The sequence below is a fragment of the Megalops cyprinoides genome, chromosome 7 (genome assembly GCF_013368585.1).
Source record: "Megalops cyprinoides isolate fMegCyp1 chromosome 7, fMegCyp1.pri, whole genome shotgun sequence".
Lineage (NCBI taxonomy): Eukaryota > Metazoa > Chordata > Actinopteri > Elopiformes > Megalopidae > Megalops > Megalops cyprinoides.
The window spans coordinates 23,393,772-23,406,405 of record NC_050589.1 but is presented as its reverse complement, the minus strand read 5'-3'; the positions used below and the strand labels follow the sequence as shown (position 1 = coordinate 23,406,405).

Here is a 12,634-nt window from a genome sequence, read left to right as displayed (position 1 = left end):
ACTTATTAGTACCATCAATTTTAATGTTACACGTAAAATCCCACGTGACCATGGGATTTGATTTTAATAATAGCAATAAGAATTTCAGAAAAATGCATCATGTTTAGGCTCACCACATACCAAATAGTCACTACCAGAGCTGTGTACTTCATCATGAAGAGCATGTCACACTAATGTTGAAAGGTGGAAGCCAATGATCTACACTTTCAGTTTCAGTTTATCAGTCTGTTCTCTCTTACCTCCAGCCTGCCAACACTTCTAGACCAAACATGGAAGAAGGGATTGCCCTGTTCTCCACGTTACTCAACAACAAGCATTTCCTGATCACGTTTGTCCATGCACTGGAGCAGCAAAAGGACTTCGCTGTTCGAGACAGGTGATCCCACAGTGTCTCTTCTTGGTCTCTGATGCAAGATCCACAGTCTCTGATGTACTGTACTCAGCACAATTCAGGCTGCATCAGAGATACAATTCACTGGCCCAGCTGATAGTGTAAACACTATTCTCAGCAAAATCAATGAAATTTGAGAATTGCACCAATGCACCAGAATTAATTTCTGAAAAGGACCTGGGAAGCCAATAATTAGAAAACAGAGGTGACAAAAGACAGTAATGTTGTAAATGTTAATTTCTCTTAAGCAGAATTGCAGCAAGATCCTTCTGTGCTGGTAAATTAATTTGATTCACACGGGGTCTAGTAAAATCAATCTGCAGTATGATGCATTTATAGACCTGCAAGGACTCACGTGTTCCTTAGTAAGCAACTCGGTGGGTATTATTTTTACACTAAAGACTCCAGGTTTGTGTACCTCTTCAAATTAAACATATATTTAGCGGCCCATAGATCTCACCACAGGGCACTAAATGGTTAAATGCAAGCTCACACAAGTCAAAAACCTCTTTATATCTTAAAAGGTTTGCTCTGTCAGTCTCCTCATTTAGGGCTCCAGAGAAGGCAAATACATCCCCCACAATGCAGGATGACTTACAGTTTCATCTCCCTGGTATGAAAGAGCCTTTGTTGTAGGCCCCCCTGTATCAAGAGCCACAATCTGATCCCTCTTCAATAGAAGCAGTGTGTTTTTGAGGAACTCTGGTCAAGGGGACTGACCCTGCCTCTAGAGTGTATGTATATGTGTGTGCGTGTGCCTGTGTCTGTTTCTGTGTGTCTGTATCTGTGCTTGTGTTTTTGTGTCTATTTTGATGAGCAAGCGAGTGAGTGAGTGAGTGAGTGAGTGATTGTGGGTGTGTGTGTGCGTGTCTATGTGTGTGTGTTTGTTGGTTTGTTTGTGTCTGTATGCCTGCTTGTGTGTGTGTGTGGGTGTGTGTGTATGTGTGTGTGTCTGTGTGTCTGTGTGTGCGTGTGTGTCTAATGTGTGTTTTGTTTACCTCTGTGCACGTCTGATCTCTCCACAGGTGCAGTCTGGCCTCTCTGCTCACTATCGCACTGCATGGCAAGCTGGAGTACTACACCAGCATCATGAAGGACCTGCTAGTCGATCTCATAGACGCGTCTGCCTCTAAAAACCCCAAACTGATGCTGCGGCGCACTGAGTCGGTGGTGGAGAAAATGCTGACCAACTGGATGTCCATCTGCATGTACAGCTACCTCAAGGTACATTCAGGAGGCAGTGGCTGATGTCTTGCTGTTTTTCTGTTATCTCATAAGGAGGCAGTGGTTGATATCTTGCCATTTCTACACTCTTCCTCCAGGAGACGGTGGGCGAACCATTTTTCCTGCTGCTCTGTGCCATTAAACAGCAGATCAACAAGGGCTCCATAGATGCCATCACGGGCAAGGCACGTTACACTCTGAATGAGGAGTGGCTGCTAAGGGAAAACATCGAGGCCAAGCCCCAGGTGAGAGAGAAGCTCCAAGTAGCCCCAGTATCCCTGAAACCTCCACTGACTTCACTTCCTGCTGAGAAACACTACTGTGCTGACTAAGCTGATTTACCCTTGACTCAGATACTAGAATTGCCCTAAGTGTAATCTGATATGAATATGGCATGCACTGATGAAGATAAGGTCACCTGAAAATAGAAATGAGCCTCGCCCTATATCAGACTGATCTTCCAAATAAAGGAATGAGAAGAATGATGATAATGCTGTCTGTTTTAAGAAATGTTATCACACTGAATGTAGATAGCAGAAAGATAATTGTAACATTTAGTAATGCAAATATTTAGTAAGAGACATAGAAATAGGAGAAAGGTGAGTGTGTTACGTTGGCATGTAACTGTGGCTCTTTGTCTGCCCGGACCAGAACATCAATGTGTCATTCCAAGGCTGTGGGATGGACTCCCTGATGGTGCGTGTGATGAACACAGACACCATCTGCCAGGTCAAGGAGAAGATCCTGGAGGCCTTCTACAAGAACCTGCCCTTCTCCCAGTGGCCACGTGCTGAGGATGTGGACCTGGGTGAGGATCCATCTACACACCAGACCAATCACAAAGCCCACAGCCACATTATAACCCAATCACAGCGCCCATGGTGAGATCATTACCCAATCACAATGACGATTGTCATAGTCATCTTTTTCTCAGGCACAGCCCACTCTACACACAACTTACAACTTATTGTTTTATTTCTAGAGAAGGTCAAGTGCTACATGGAAATCAAACCCAGACAGAAGCCAAACAGACTTGAAGTATAAAATTCATTCAAGGCTGACAGATGAAGATTTATACATCCAGACACTCTCCCCAAGTATCAGTTTTCAAGGAACATCTGTAGTTGCCCTTGACACAATGTTTCACTGCATGTTTTCGGCCAACTCTCTCCTTCAGAGTGGTTCTCCTCCGGAGGCCACAGCCAGATTCTTCTGGATTTGGACAACTCGTCGGTCATGGAGGACGGCAGGAAAAAGCTCAACACAGTATTTCACTATAAGGTGAAGGCCCATTTCTACATGCTAATGTACCTGCTGATATGCCGATATATTCCTCTTGTTTTTGTGCTGTTGCTTTCATTAATTCATGGCTGGTTTGCGTAAAGGTGACGGAAGTCATTGTGAGGTCGTACCACTGTGAGTCAGAGGCTGCCGCTCAAGGGTGGTATGCGTAAACAGACAAGGCGTGATCTGTGACCCTGGATCTTAAGCACTCTGTGCAGTTTTAGGAGTGCAGCAGGGAGTAAGTTGTGAAATCAACGGAGCGTGCGCTGCCTCGGTTCAGTGCGAATGCTGTTCAATCCATTTCATCGTGTGTTGACTTTATTGAGTGCCCCCACCTCCCACCCCCTTTCACACATATGATCCCATTGTCTGACCCCCGAACTGCGCCTCCCTCCCCCTTCCAGATTCCTGACGGTGCCTCCCTGGCCATGAGCCTGAAGGACAAGCGTGAAAACACCCTGGGGAGAGGTACGGCAAGTGTACTCAAGCAATAGCTGTTATTTCTTAAATATCTTCCTTAAAATTTGATATTTCCTGTTTAATGGAGTTCATTCTTATTCACTGATTACTCTGCAGTCTACCCGTGATGTTTTATTGTTCATCTAAATGCCTGTAAAGATGAGGTGCTGATATGAAGTTCAGGTTTTTTCTTTGTTGTTCAATTTGGGCCTCATATTTTTATAAATGAAAAAAAAAGTAAGACGAAAAATATCAAGACATTATCTTCACTTACATTCAGAAGATGTCTCATGTTTTGTGTAGATTGATATGCTGTTCTTTCTGGATGAATTTTTGAATCTTGGAACAGTTTTGACTTAATTTCCTTCTGAAAAGCCAGTTCAAGTCTGGAGGTCCCCCTTTCTTTATTACAGTATCTCTTGAGATGTGGCTCAGGGAGCGGCCTTCTGTTCAGCTGAAAGGAACACCAGCAGTGATCTAAGCACACCTACAACCAGCTATTGAATCATTAAATTGATGTCAAAGACATCTTGTTTTTTTGCAGATGAAGATCAGATGTAAAACTGTACATGTATTCTACTCTGGCTCCATAGGGAATGCTGTAGAAAAAGAATTTGCAGATGAAATGGAAAATGATAATTACTGCAAGAGATTACGTCTCCTTTGAGATGTAAACAGAGTGGAAGAGCTGAGGAGGATCCGCATTACTCAACCAAAACAATGTGGAGATTTAAAGGTTCAGCATTTCTGTCAGGGGGCTTTTTTCCTCATTCATACCAGGCCAAATGGGGTGCATTACAAAGGAATCATTAATCCTCACTCTAATATGAAACAGCTTTGGCTCAATCGGCGCCATGATCAAATCTGAACATATAGTCAGAAGATGAACGGCACCTGCCTGCCAAATACACGCGCATTGCAATAAGGGTGCTGTCAACAAGATGTTCCTTTAGACCACCGTGTAAAGGAGCGGGATTGGGTAGCCCAAAGACCCACCCCCAGTAATAATCCAGCAGCATTATAAACCCATTCGCCTGGCTCCAGCTGCAATCACCCGTCTCCGCACCACTGCTTTCCCCGACCCATTGTGACTGATAGACTCTCTGACTGCAGTTGACTGATGGCTTTTGTTTTCTTCTCTTTTGTTCTCCAGCTAAAGATTTGGACACGGAAAAATATGTTCATTTGGTGAGGACCCCCTCGAGCACACACACACACACACTCATATTCACGCACACGTGCACACGCACACACACACACACACACACACACACACACACACAAACACATAGAGACACACACACTTCCAAAGGTTGTATAAAGACAGTTTGTCTGTGATTCATCGGACGGGCATTTATATGTCTGCAACGTGTCTGGCTGCAATCTGTGGGTTATTACTAAATACAAGACGGAGAGTGAAGTAGGTAAAATGATAAGCCTGCCATACGAATGCAGGATAAGATATTGAAAAGTCCAAAGCTTAGACAGTCATTTCCGTTAATGACTCCTTCCACCAAGTGGTACCAGATTAAGTAAATGTTTGTACTTGATTCCTGTCTCCAAACAAAATGTCAAGATTTGTGGTCTGACATTATTCATTCCTGTCCCAGACCATAACAATATAGACATAGCATGGACAACTTAACCTCTCATAATTACAGGCTGGAGTTACTGATGTTCATGAGCATCAAACTGGAGATGCTTCTAATGAGAGTGAAATGAGAGTGACTATGTGGGATCTGTTCCCACCTTGCAGGGCAAAGGATGCGTTTTAAAGTTGCAGCTTGTGTTGGAAACAGTTTGCAGTCACTTTGCAGTTACTGGTTATGCGTGCACTGGTGTTTGTAACTGCTGAAATTAATTATGTAAGCTCACGTGGTTTGTCAGTTAATCGCTATAGGTACTACAACAATTAAAACTTTTAAGTCTCACGTTTTACTCATTTTTTGTTTAATTAGGTCACCAGGAACAGAACTAGGAGACAATGGTTTATTGTGTGTTGAGCTAGTCACAGTGAAGAAATTTGAGGTGTAACAATGATGCATGAGTCAGAGTTCAGTAGCCACATGACCAAGCACCAGTTCACCTCCTGTCTGACATGTAATCTCTCCAGGTGCTTCCTCATGATGAGCTGACGGAGCCCAAGAAGTCCCACCGCCACAGCCACCGCAAGAAAGTCCTGCCAGAAATCTACCTGACTCGACTGCTTTCCACCAAGGTACAGTGGATTTCCACTGTGTGAGCCTGTCACTCCCGCTACTCCCACTGCCCACCTCTTTACTCCAGAGTGACCCCTTTTGCAATGATGCCCTCCTCCGCACAGGACATCCACATGTTAAGCACATTGCTACGCTGATGTGTACAGTGTTGGAAGTGCTGGTTCAGGCTGATGACTTTGCAAATCTCCTGTGAGGCTGAGTTGGTCTTGGACAAACCTGTCCTGATGCAAAATGACCTGCCCCTACAGGGAACGCTGCAGAAGTTTCTGGATGACCTGTTCCAGGCTATCCTCAGCATCCCACCAGAGAAACCACCGTTGGCTGTCAAATACTTCTTTGACTTCTTAGAGGAGCAGGCCGAAAAAAGGGGCATCACGGACCCCGATACCTTGCACATCTGGAAGACTAATAGGTAGGAGGCACAGTATAGCTTATACAGTATGGAAGACTGCCTGTTAAGGGGCAGTGGACCATGGACAGTGTGGAAGACCAAAGGTAGGGGTCACTGCACTGAATGTGCAGTAGGGATAATAACAGGTGGGGGATATGGAAAGAACAGATTGAAATGGTCTGAGGGGGAAAAAAATCTTCAAAAAAAGGCATTACTCAGGGTTGCGTTCAAAAGGAATGGACAGTACTGAACAAGCATGCATTTGAGTGTAGTTGTAAAAGAATGTTGGTTTTTCTTTTATGTGATCACCTGACTCATTGCCCTCTTTTCTCTGTGCAGCCTGCCTCTGCGTTTTTGGGTGAACATTCTGAAGAATCCTCAATTTGTGTTTGACATCGACAAGACTGATCACATGGATGCATGTTTGTCGGTTATTGCTCAGGCCTTCATTGATGCCTGCTCCATCTCAGACCTCCAGCTGGGCAAGGTGAGTCCCTCCCTTCCACCTCCTCTATGCAGTTCTGCATATTTTTCCAGCACAGTCCACTAAACCGAGACCAACAGAGGCAGGAATTTGGTCTTCAAAGCGCTGGGCTCACAAATCAGTCAAACCCAAAGACATCCTGACCTTGAAGACACAACTTCCTGTCTCAGTGCCTCTCTTCCTCCCCCAGGAACTGAACTCCCCAAACAACACTCACCTTCCTTTTTTCAGAGCTGAGTTTTTGATTCATGTTAAAACTGTACAGCACTTGCAGTCTTGTCCAAATTAGCCCCCCTTGAAAAAGGACTGGGTTTAGGATCCGTTTTGTTCTGCTCTCACTCTGAATGCCGATGGCAGTCGCTCTCTTGGAGACGGCAGGGAGATTCAGGATTAGCTGTGACGGGGGGTGAAGTAGGAAATGCTGCTCTGACCATTTCCAAGCAGGAAACATTGTTATCTCAAGGCCTGCAGACGGTCAGGGTGGGGGCAAGGTTACCCAGCAGATGGAGAGAATCTGCAGGAAGTGGCCTTGTGGACAGGAAGGAAGGGCTGGTTATCAGGTGGAGCACCGAGAAGCTGAACCCCCCCCCTCCAACACACAGACATACCAAACACACACACATATCTGTCAACCTGAATTTCAGAACTGTAGTCTGCTTAGGGAAGAACAGTTGGAAAATGCTATTGCTGAGAGGCAATACTGGTCTAAAAAAAAATTTAATTAAAATTGTGAAAATATAATCTATGTCAAAACACACTCTCATTAATTGGAAATTGCTTTTGATAACCCCTGACTGTGGAGGATTGTTTAATTTGGAATGGTTCACTCTTTCCTCTTGACAAAAATGTTTTGTTTTCCCATTGCAGCAAACGGAAACTCTAATGAATTGTGTTTCAGTGTGCTAGGTGTGGTTTTATTAAACGCATGGCATAATATTTCCATGCAGAAAAAGAATCAAGCTCATGGAGGACCGTATGCAGTACCTCTCTAATATTCTTGGCAGTTGTAGTGATAACAGTAATGTGTATGTATGTGTATATATAATAAAACAGAAGATAATATTAATATCATTAATCATATATTATTATTAATAGTAGTATTGTTGCACAACAGTTATAACAGGCACTGTATTTGAAATTAAATCATGAGCAATTTGCATGGAACTTGCAACTGTTCAAGTGAACTGAATATTGGTGATGAGGAAACTTGTTTTTAAAAATGTTAGAACATAAGAAGAGTTACTCTAAGGTTACACTAGGTTACTCTAACAACACAAGAGTCATGTAAATTGAGGGCATCACAAATGGTTTGTGAACAGGGGCACATTCTGTACATCTGTAGTAAATATCTGTAAGCATACTGGATATTTCCATGTAGCTATATCAGAAACTAAGTACCAGTACAAGTGATGACAAATAAAGTTAAAAGGTGACTATGAAATTTGTATTTTATGGACATTGATTAGTGTAGCTTCACTTGTAGAGTGTTAAGCAAGGGCATAGAATAATTATTCTATGCCCAACAGACAAATTATTTCAGTATCATGTTTATGGTTGTCTGTATTGGTCCAAAAGACTTGCATTTGTTTTGTGTTACTATGACTAGATCTCCACAATATTCAACTTTACCAAATAAGGTATATATACACTGTTGAGAATTACAGCATTGGATGCATACATGTTTGCGTACTAATCACCCTCCTTTTAAAAGAGCAGGAAAATGTCCGTGCTAAATGAGCTATTGTCACCATCAGAGCATATGCCTCCTTTCAGGATTCCCCCACCAACAAGCTGCTGTATGCAAAGGAGATCCCAGAATACAAAAAGAGGGTGCAGTGCTATTACCGCCAGATCCAGGAGATGGCACCACTGAGTGAGCAGGAGATGAATGCACACCTGGCAGAGGAGTCCAGGGTGAGAAAGGAACAATGGTGTTTCACAAGTCCCCCAGTCCCACAATACTATGTTTTTCAGTCAGGTGACCTGAAGTGAAGATACTGAATCATGATGCAAGCCTATCAAAACATAGTAAGCACTGCTGTGGAGAAGGTATAAAAGCATGTCCCGCATGTGCATGGGCCGAAGACAATGGCTCAGGAGTCCACTACTGAGTGACTAGGTTCCTAGAAGACATGGTTAATTTCTAACAGTGTCTGTTTTGTTCCTGAGGTTAAGTCCAGATATCCCGCTTGTTATATTGTTATATTGGAACTTCATAATCCATTTCAAGTTTTAGAAATAGGTGTGGAGAAAAAAAAGCTGTCTCAGCTGAAATGATATGAATAATTATTTTTTTTTGTTTTTTTTTACAGAAATACAGAAACGAATTCAACACAAACTTAGCCCTGTCTGAAATCTACCAGTATGCCAAGAGATACCGCAATCAAGTAAGACAGCATCATGTTTTACTGTGTCATCATAAACTGGGCGATATCAGCTGACAAGATCGGTGCTCTTTGTCACACATGGGGTTTTGAGTTTCACGAAAACAAGATTAACATCAGAGGAGGGTGCACACCATCTTATGGGAGCTCACAACCTCCAAGATCCTTTAACCTCATCAGAATCTTGACATTTCTGATAAGAATCCAGTGAATACTTGTCTCTGTTGTGTGGAGGTTTCCATCACAAATACCGGAACGTTGCTTTTAAAAAGAGTATTCTAATGCAGTTTATGACCTTAACCTTTAACAGCATTCCACGAGTTGCACACGCTTGCATATTTTCCAATTGAACCATTGCTGCTGTCTAAATACTGCCAAAAAATATTTCAGCAAAACCAAAAAAAGAACATGAAAACAAAGTCTAATGCGGGCTTTATAAACAACACATGCACGTTGAAAGCACTTGCAGAGTTTAGACTCTGAATGGTTGAGCACTTCTCAAAACCTCTCTCTCTCTCTCTCTCTCTCTCTCTCTCTCTCTCTCTCGCTCTTTCTGTGCAGGTGGTGAGCGCGTTGGATGCCAACCCCACTGCCCGGCGCACACAGCTGCAGCACAAGTTTGAACAGGTTATTGCCCTGGTGGAGGACAATATCTACGAGTGCAGTAGTGAAGCCTGAGCCCCTACCTGGCCCCCACCGTGCCCCACCCACTATACCACCCCCCCTACTTATCCTCTGAGCCAATGACCCCGATACCCCCGCGCCCCCATCCTGTATCCCAGCATTCCCTCTGTACTTTGTGCATATGATGGGGCACGCAGAGACCTTAATCCCGTCCAGGACTGGAATGCATGGGCGCGCAGAGCTGATGAGAGACTGGAACTGCAGGAGAAACCAAACCAAAAACAAGCAGCGGCCCGTCATGCGTTGTGGACAACTACTTTCAAACGGGCGCGCTTCGCTCCTGTCCCGTGTGCATGAGCATGACTGGGGCACAATCAGGGTCCTGTTTTTACGCTATGAATGCAACATGAAAAAGGGTGTTTTTCACAGTTTCGGTCACCTTTTTTTTTGGCTCCTGATTGGATCTCATCAAGGAGGTCCTTTTGACCTCCTGTTGTGGTCAGACCACAAAAAACAGCCCAAGTTTTAAATCACTTTTTTTTTTTCCAAGGCCACCAAGAATAGCCAGGAGGCCAGTTCTCACTGAACGTCCTACCTGGAGGGAGTATCTTCATTCCAATCTCACGCACTGACCCTATCAAAGACGAAGACGAGCCAAGAATGCACTGTACTGTAAAATATGTGTTCATAGCAATATTTATAGATCTGTTCTATGTTTGTTATTGTCTGTCCATAACATGAATATGAATATATGAATATAAGTGAACCTGAGTGAGATTCCCTCACTGCCCCCAGACTACTGCTGGTCTGAGTTATGGAGAATGTAGGGACAATCCTCCTCTGGAGCTTTTGGCCAAAATCTCATCCTTTGTTTTGGTAAATTAGTATAAGAAATGCGCAAACTGCAGACAAAAAGGAGGCAGGTGCTGTTTAAGACTGAACCAGGCAGGTCAGGACACTGAACTACTGAGAGCATGGAAATGTAAGCAAAATGCCAGGTGTTGAGTACCATGGTATGTTTCATTACAGGACTTGCATTGTCTGTTTTCTTCTCTTGCCTGGAGAGTGAAAGTATTAAGAAGGACATTTAATTAAATGAATGAGCTTTGTTTAAGAACTGTGTACGTTTTCTGTCTTTCACTATGTGTTCATTTGTACAAAGCTTCATTGTGGCAGCATTGGCCAAGCCACAAGGTATCAAGATGTCAACACACTACTAGTTAGCTACTGTCAAGAGCGAACTAGGTGGCTAATAGAGAGGGTACCAGACAAACATAGTTTTGAATACAAACAAGTCTACAAATTCAGCCAATATCACTGAAGCCTGGACTGAACACTACATCATCACAGACCGCAGCAAAAAAACACAAATTCATGCAAACAAAGCTGTGAATATACATTAGCTAGCTGATCAAATACATTATTCACAATTAACTGTGCCACAAATGTATGCAGGTCATTCAGTCATCAGAGGGTGATAGAGGTTTTCTGGATGAACTCACTTCTCCATGCACCACAGTAATGGACCTGAGTGAGTGCAGGCGGCTCAGAAGACTTACTTTAATCCTGGACTGCAGTGGACTTCCATTTGTCATGGGAAGGAAATGACACCACCTGGTCTAGAAGTATAAGAAGAATATCTAGCACTAGAAGTATGTTTGTTTTCAACTTTTCAATTAAATTCCCCAGGAAACTGCAAGGTATTAGTAACAATGTGCAAAAATATATGCCTGGTAGAGTGAAGTGTGATTTCAATCAGTCTATGCTGTAAGAAAAATAAAAACAAAGACAGCACTTATTTGCATGTAACCTTTAATCACATGATTCTGAAGGATTAGGGCCAGCTATTACATACTGACAATTAAACCAGCACCATTATACCAAAATAAGGTGACTGACATTTCAATGGTATTCAGCTGTTGTGAATTAAATGGTGTCTCGATTTAGGTGTATTACTTTTCTATTTGAACACAATGTGTGCTTACCCATGACTGGCCTTGTCTGTGATTTGTGATAAGGTACGGCTAAAGCAGTCAGTGTGTTGTGTGTGTATTGTGTGCAAAGAGAAAAGAAATGTGCACTTACTGGTCAGCCAGAAAAATTTACTTTTGAATAGTCCACCTGTTGCATTAATACAATTCAGTTAATTAAATCAAGTTGTTTGGTGTGAACTTTTTCAGATGCTGATGTAACATTTCTGATATTTCAGCTTGAAACTGAAATGTATAAAAATGTCATGTACCATTATGTACAAAATATCTACATAAAAATATAATACATACATAGATATAAATAATGTATAAGTATGAAAGTTAAGGCATAACTATTTTGTCACTTTATTGCATTACTCCCTAACTAGAGCCTTCATATCCCAACACCTGAATACCGTTGGTATCTCATTTACCTTATTTCTCTAAAACAGATGGCTGATTCAATAGTCTGATTAACAGATGGCTCCACCCCTCAGGGATCAGGTGATTTGATGATACTAAAACCACACTGATTGGCAGTATAAAGTGGAACACACCAATACTGCAGTAGAATTATGTATGTGTTTCTAAATACCCACTGGAAGGGAAGAAAATTGAATTGGCTGCAAAAAATTATGCTTGGAAAATTCTATATACTTTCTGGGGAAAAAAGGAAAATATTCTACCTATAACTAGCTTTTTATTGCAGAGCATAGAATACATTCATACACAGTACAAATACAATTCAGACATTCTCTTCAAATCTGGACATCTGTAATGTTTTCAGGGTACCTAAACTTTGACAAAACTATGACCCAAAGCCACCTTCCACTCTGCATTTTTGGATTATTCCTCTAGCATTTTCAGATGAACAAGAACTAGTATTTCCAGATTTAGGCTGATGTGTACTGAATAAATAAGGAGAATAAGGAAACCCATCTCTTTACGAAATGATGTGAAGAACTATCTCACAAATAAAAAAGGAATTAATCTAAGTCTGTATTTAATACAAGTACAGTCTTTTTAAATGTATCTTCTTTTTGAGTGGTCCACAACACTGAAGCACAGGCATTTGCAGTGTAGTTAAAGAGGTAAGTAGAGTGCGTTGGCCAGTGGGAGGCTGCTTGGCGATGGTTCCCCAGTCGTGGGTCCAAGCGGAGCTGCCCAAGGACCAGGGTTGGGTCAGGGGTCAGGGGTCAGGGGG

The 12,634-nt window shown here is 42.5% G+C and overlaps 1 protein-coding gene across 1 annotated transcript in view; it reads left to right on the top strand.

Annotated features, from left to right (window-relative positions):
- plxnd1 (plexin D1) overlaps nucleotides 1–10,536 on the top strand; it is a 47,418-nt gene extending 36,882 nt beyond the window's left edge. Inside the window, exons 24-36 of the mRNA XM_036533231.1 lie at nucleotides 246–376; nucleotides 1,417–1,615; nucleotides 1,714–1,860; nucleotides 2,267–2,423; nucleotides 2,793–2,896; nucleotides 3,304–3,367; nucleotides 4,512–4,546; nucleotides 5,472–5,576; nucleotides 5,826–5,989; nucleotides 6,308–6,455; nucleotides 8,226–8,366; nucleotides 8,765–8,839; nucleotides 9,398–10,536. Coding sequence (XP_036389124.1) covers nucleotides 246–376; nucleotides 1,417–1,615; nucleotides 1,714–1,860; nucleotides 2,267–2,423; nucleotides 2,793–2,896; nucleotides 3,304–3,367; nucleotides 4,512–4,546; nucleotides 5,472–5,576; nucleotides 5,826–5,989; nucleotides 6,308–6,455; nucleotides 8,226–8,366; nucleotides 8,765–8,839; nucleotides 9,398–9,514 — 1,587 coding nt within the window. The 3' untranslated portion in view covers nucleotides 9,515–10,536. The remainder of the gene's footprint in view (nucleotides 1–245; nucleotides 377–1,416; nucleotides 1,616–1,713; nucleotides 1,861–2,266; nucleotides 2,424–2,792; nucleotides 2,897–3,303; nucleotides 3,368–4,511; nucleotides 4,547–5,471; nucleotides 5,577–5,825; nucleotides 5,990–6,307; nucleotides 6,456–8,225; nucleotides 8,367–8,764; nucleotides 8,840–9,397) is intronic.
- Nucleotides 10,537–12,634: the final 2,098 nt, after the last annotated feature.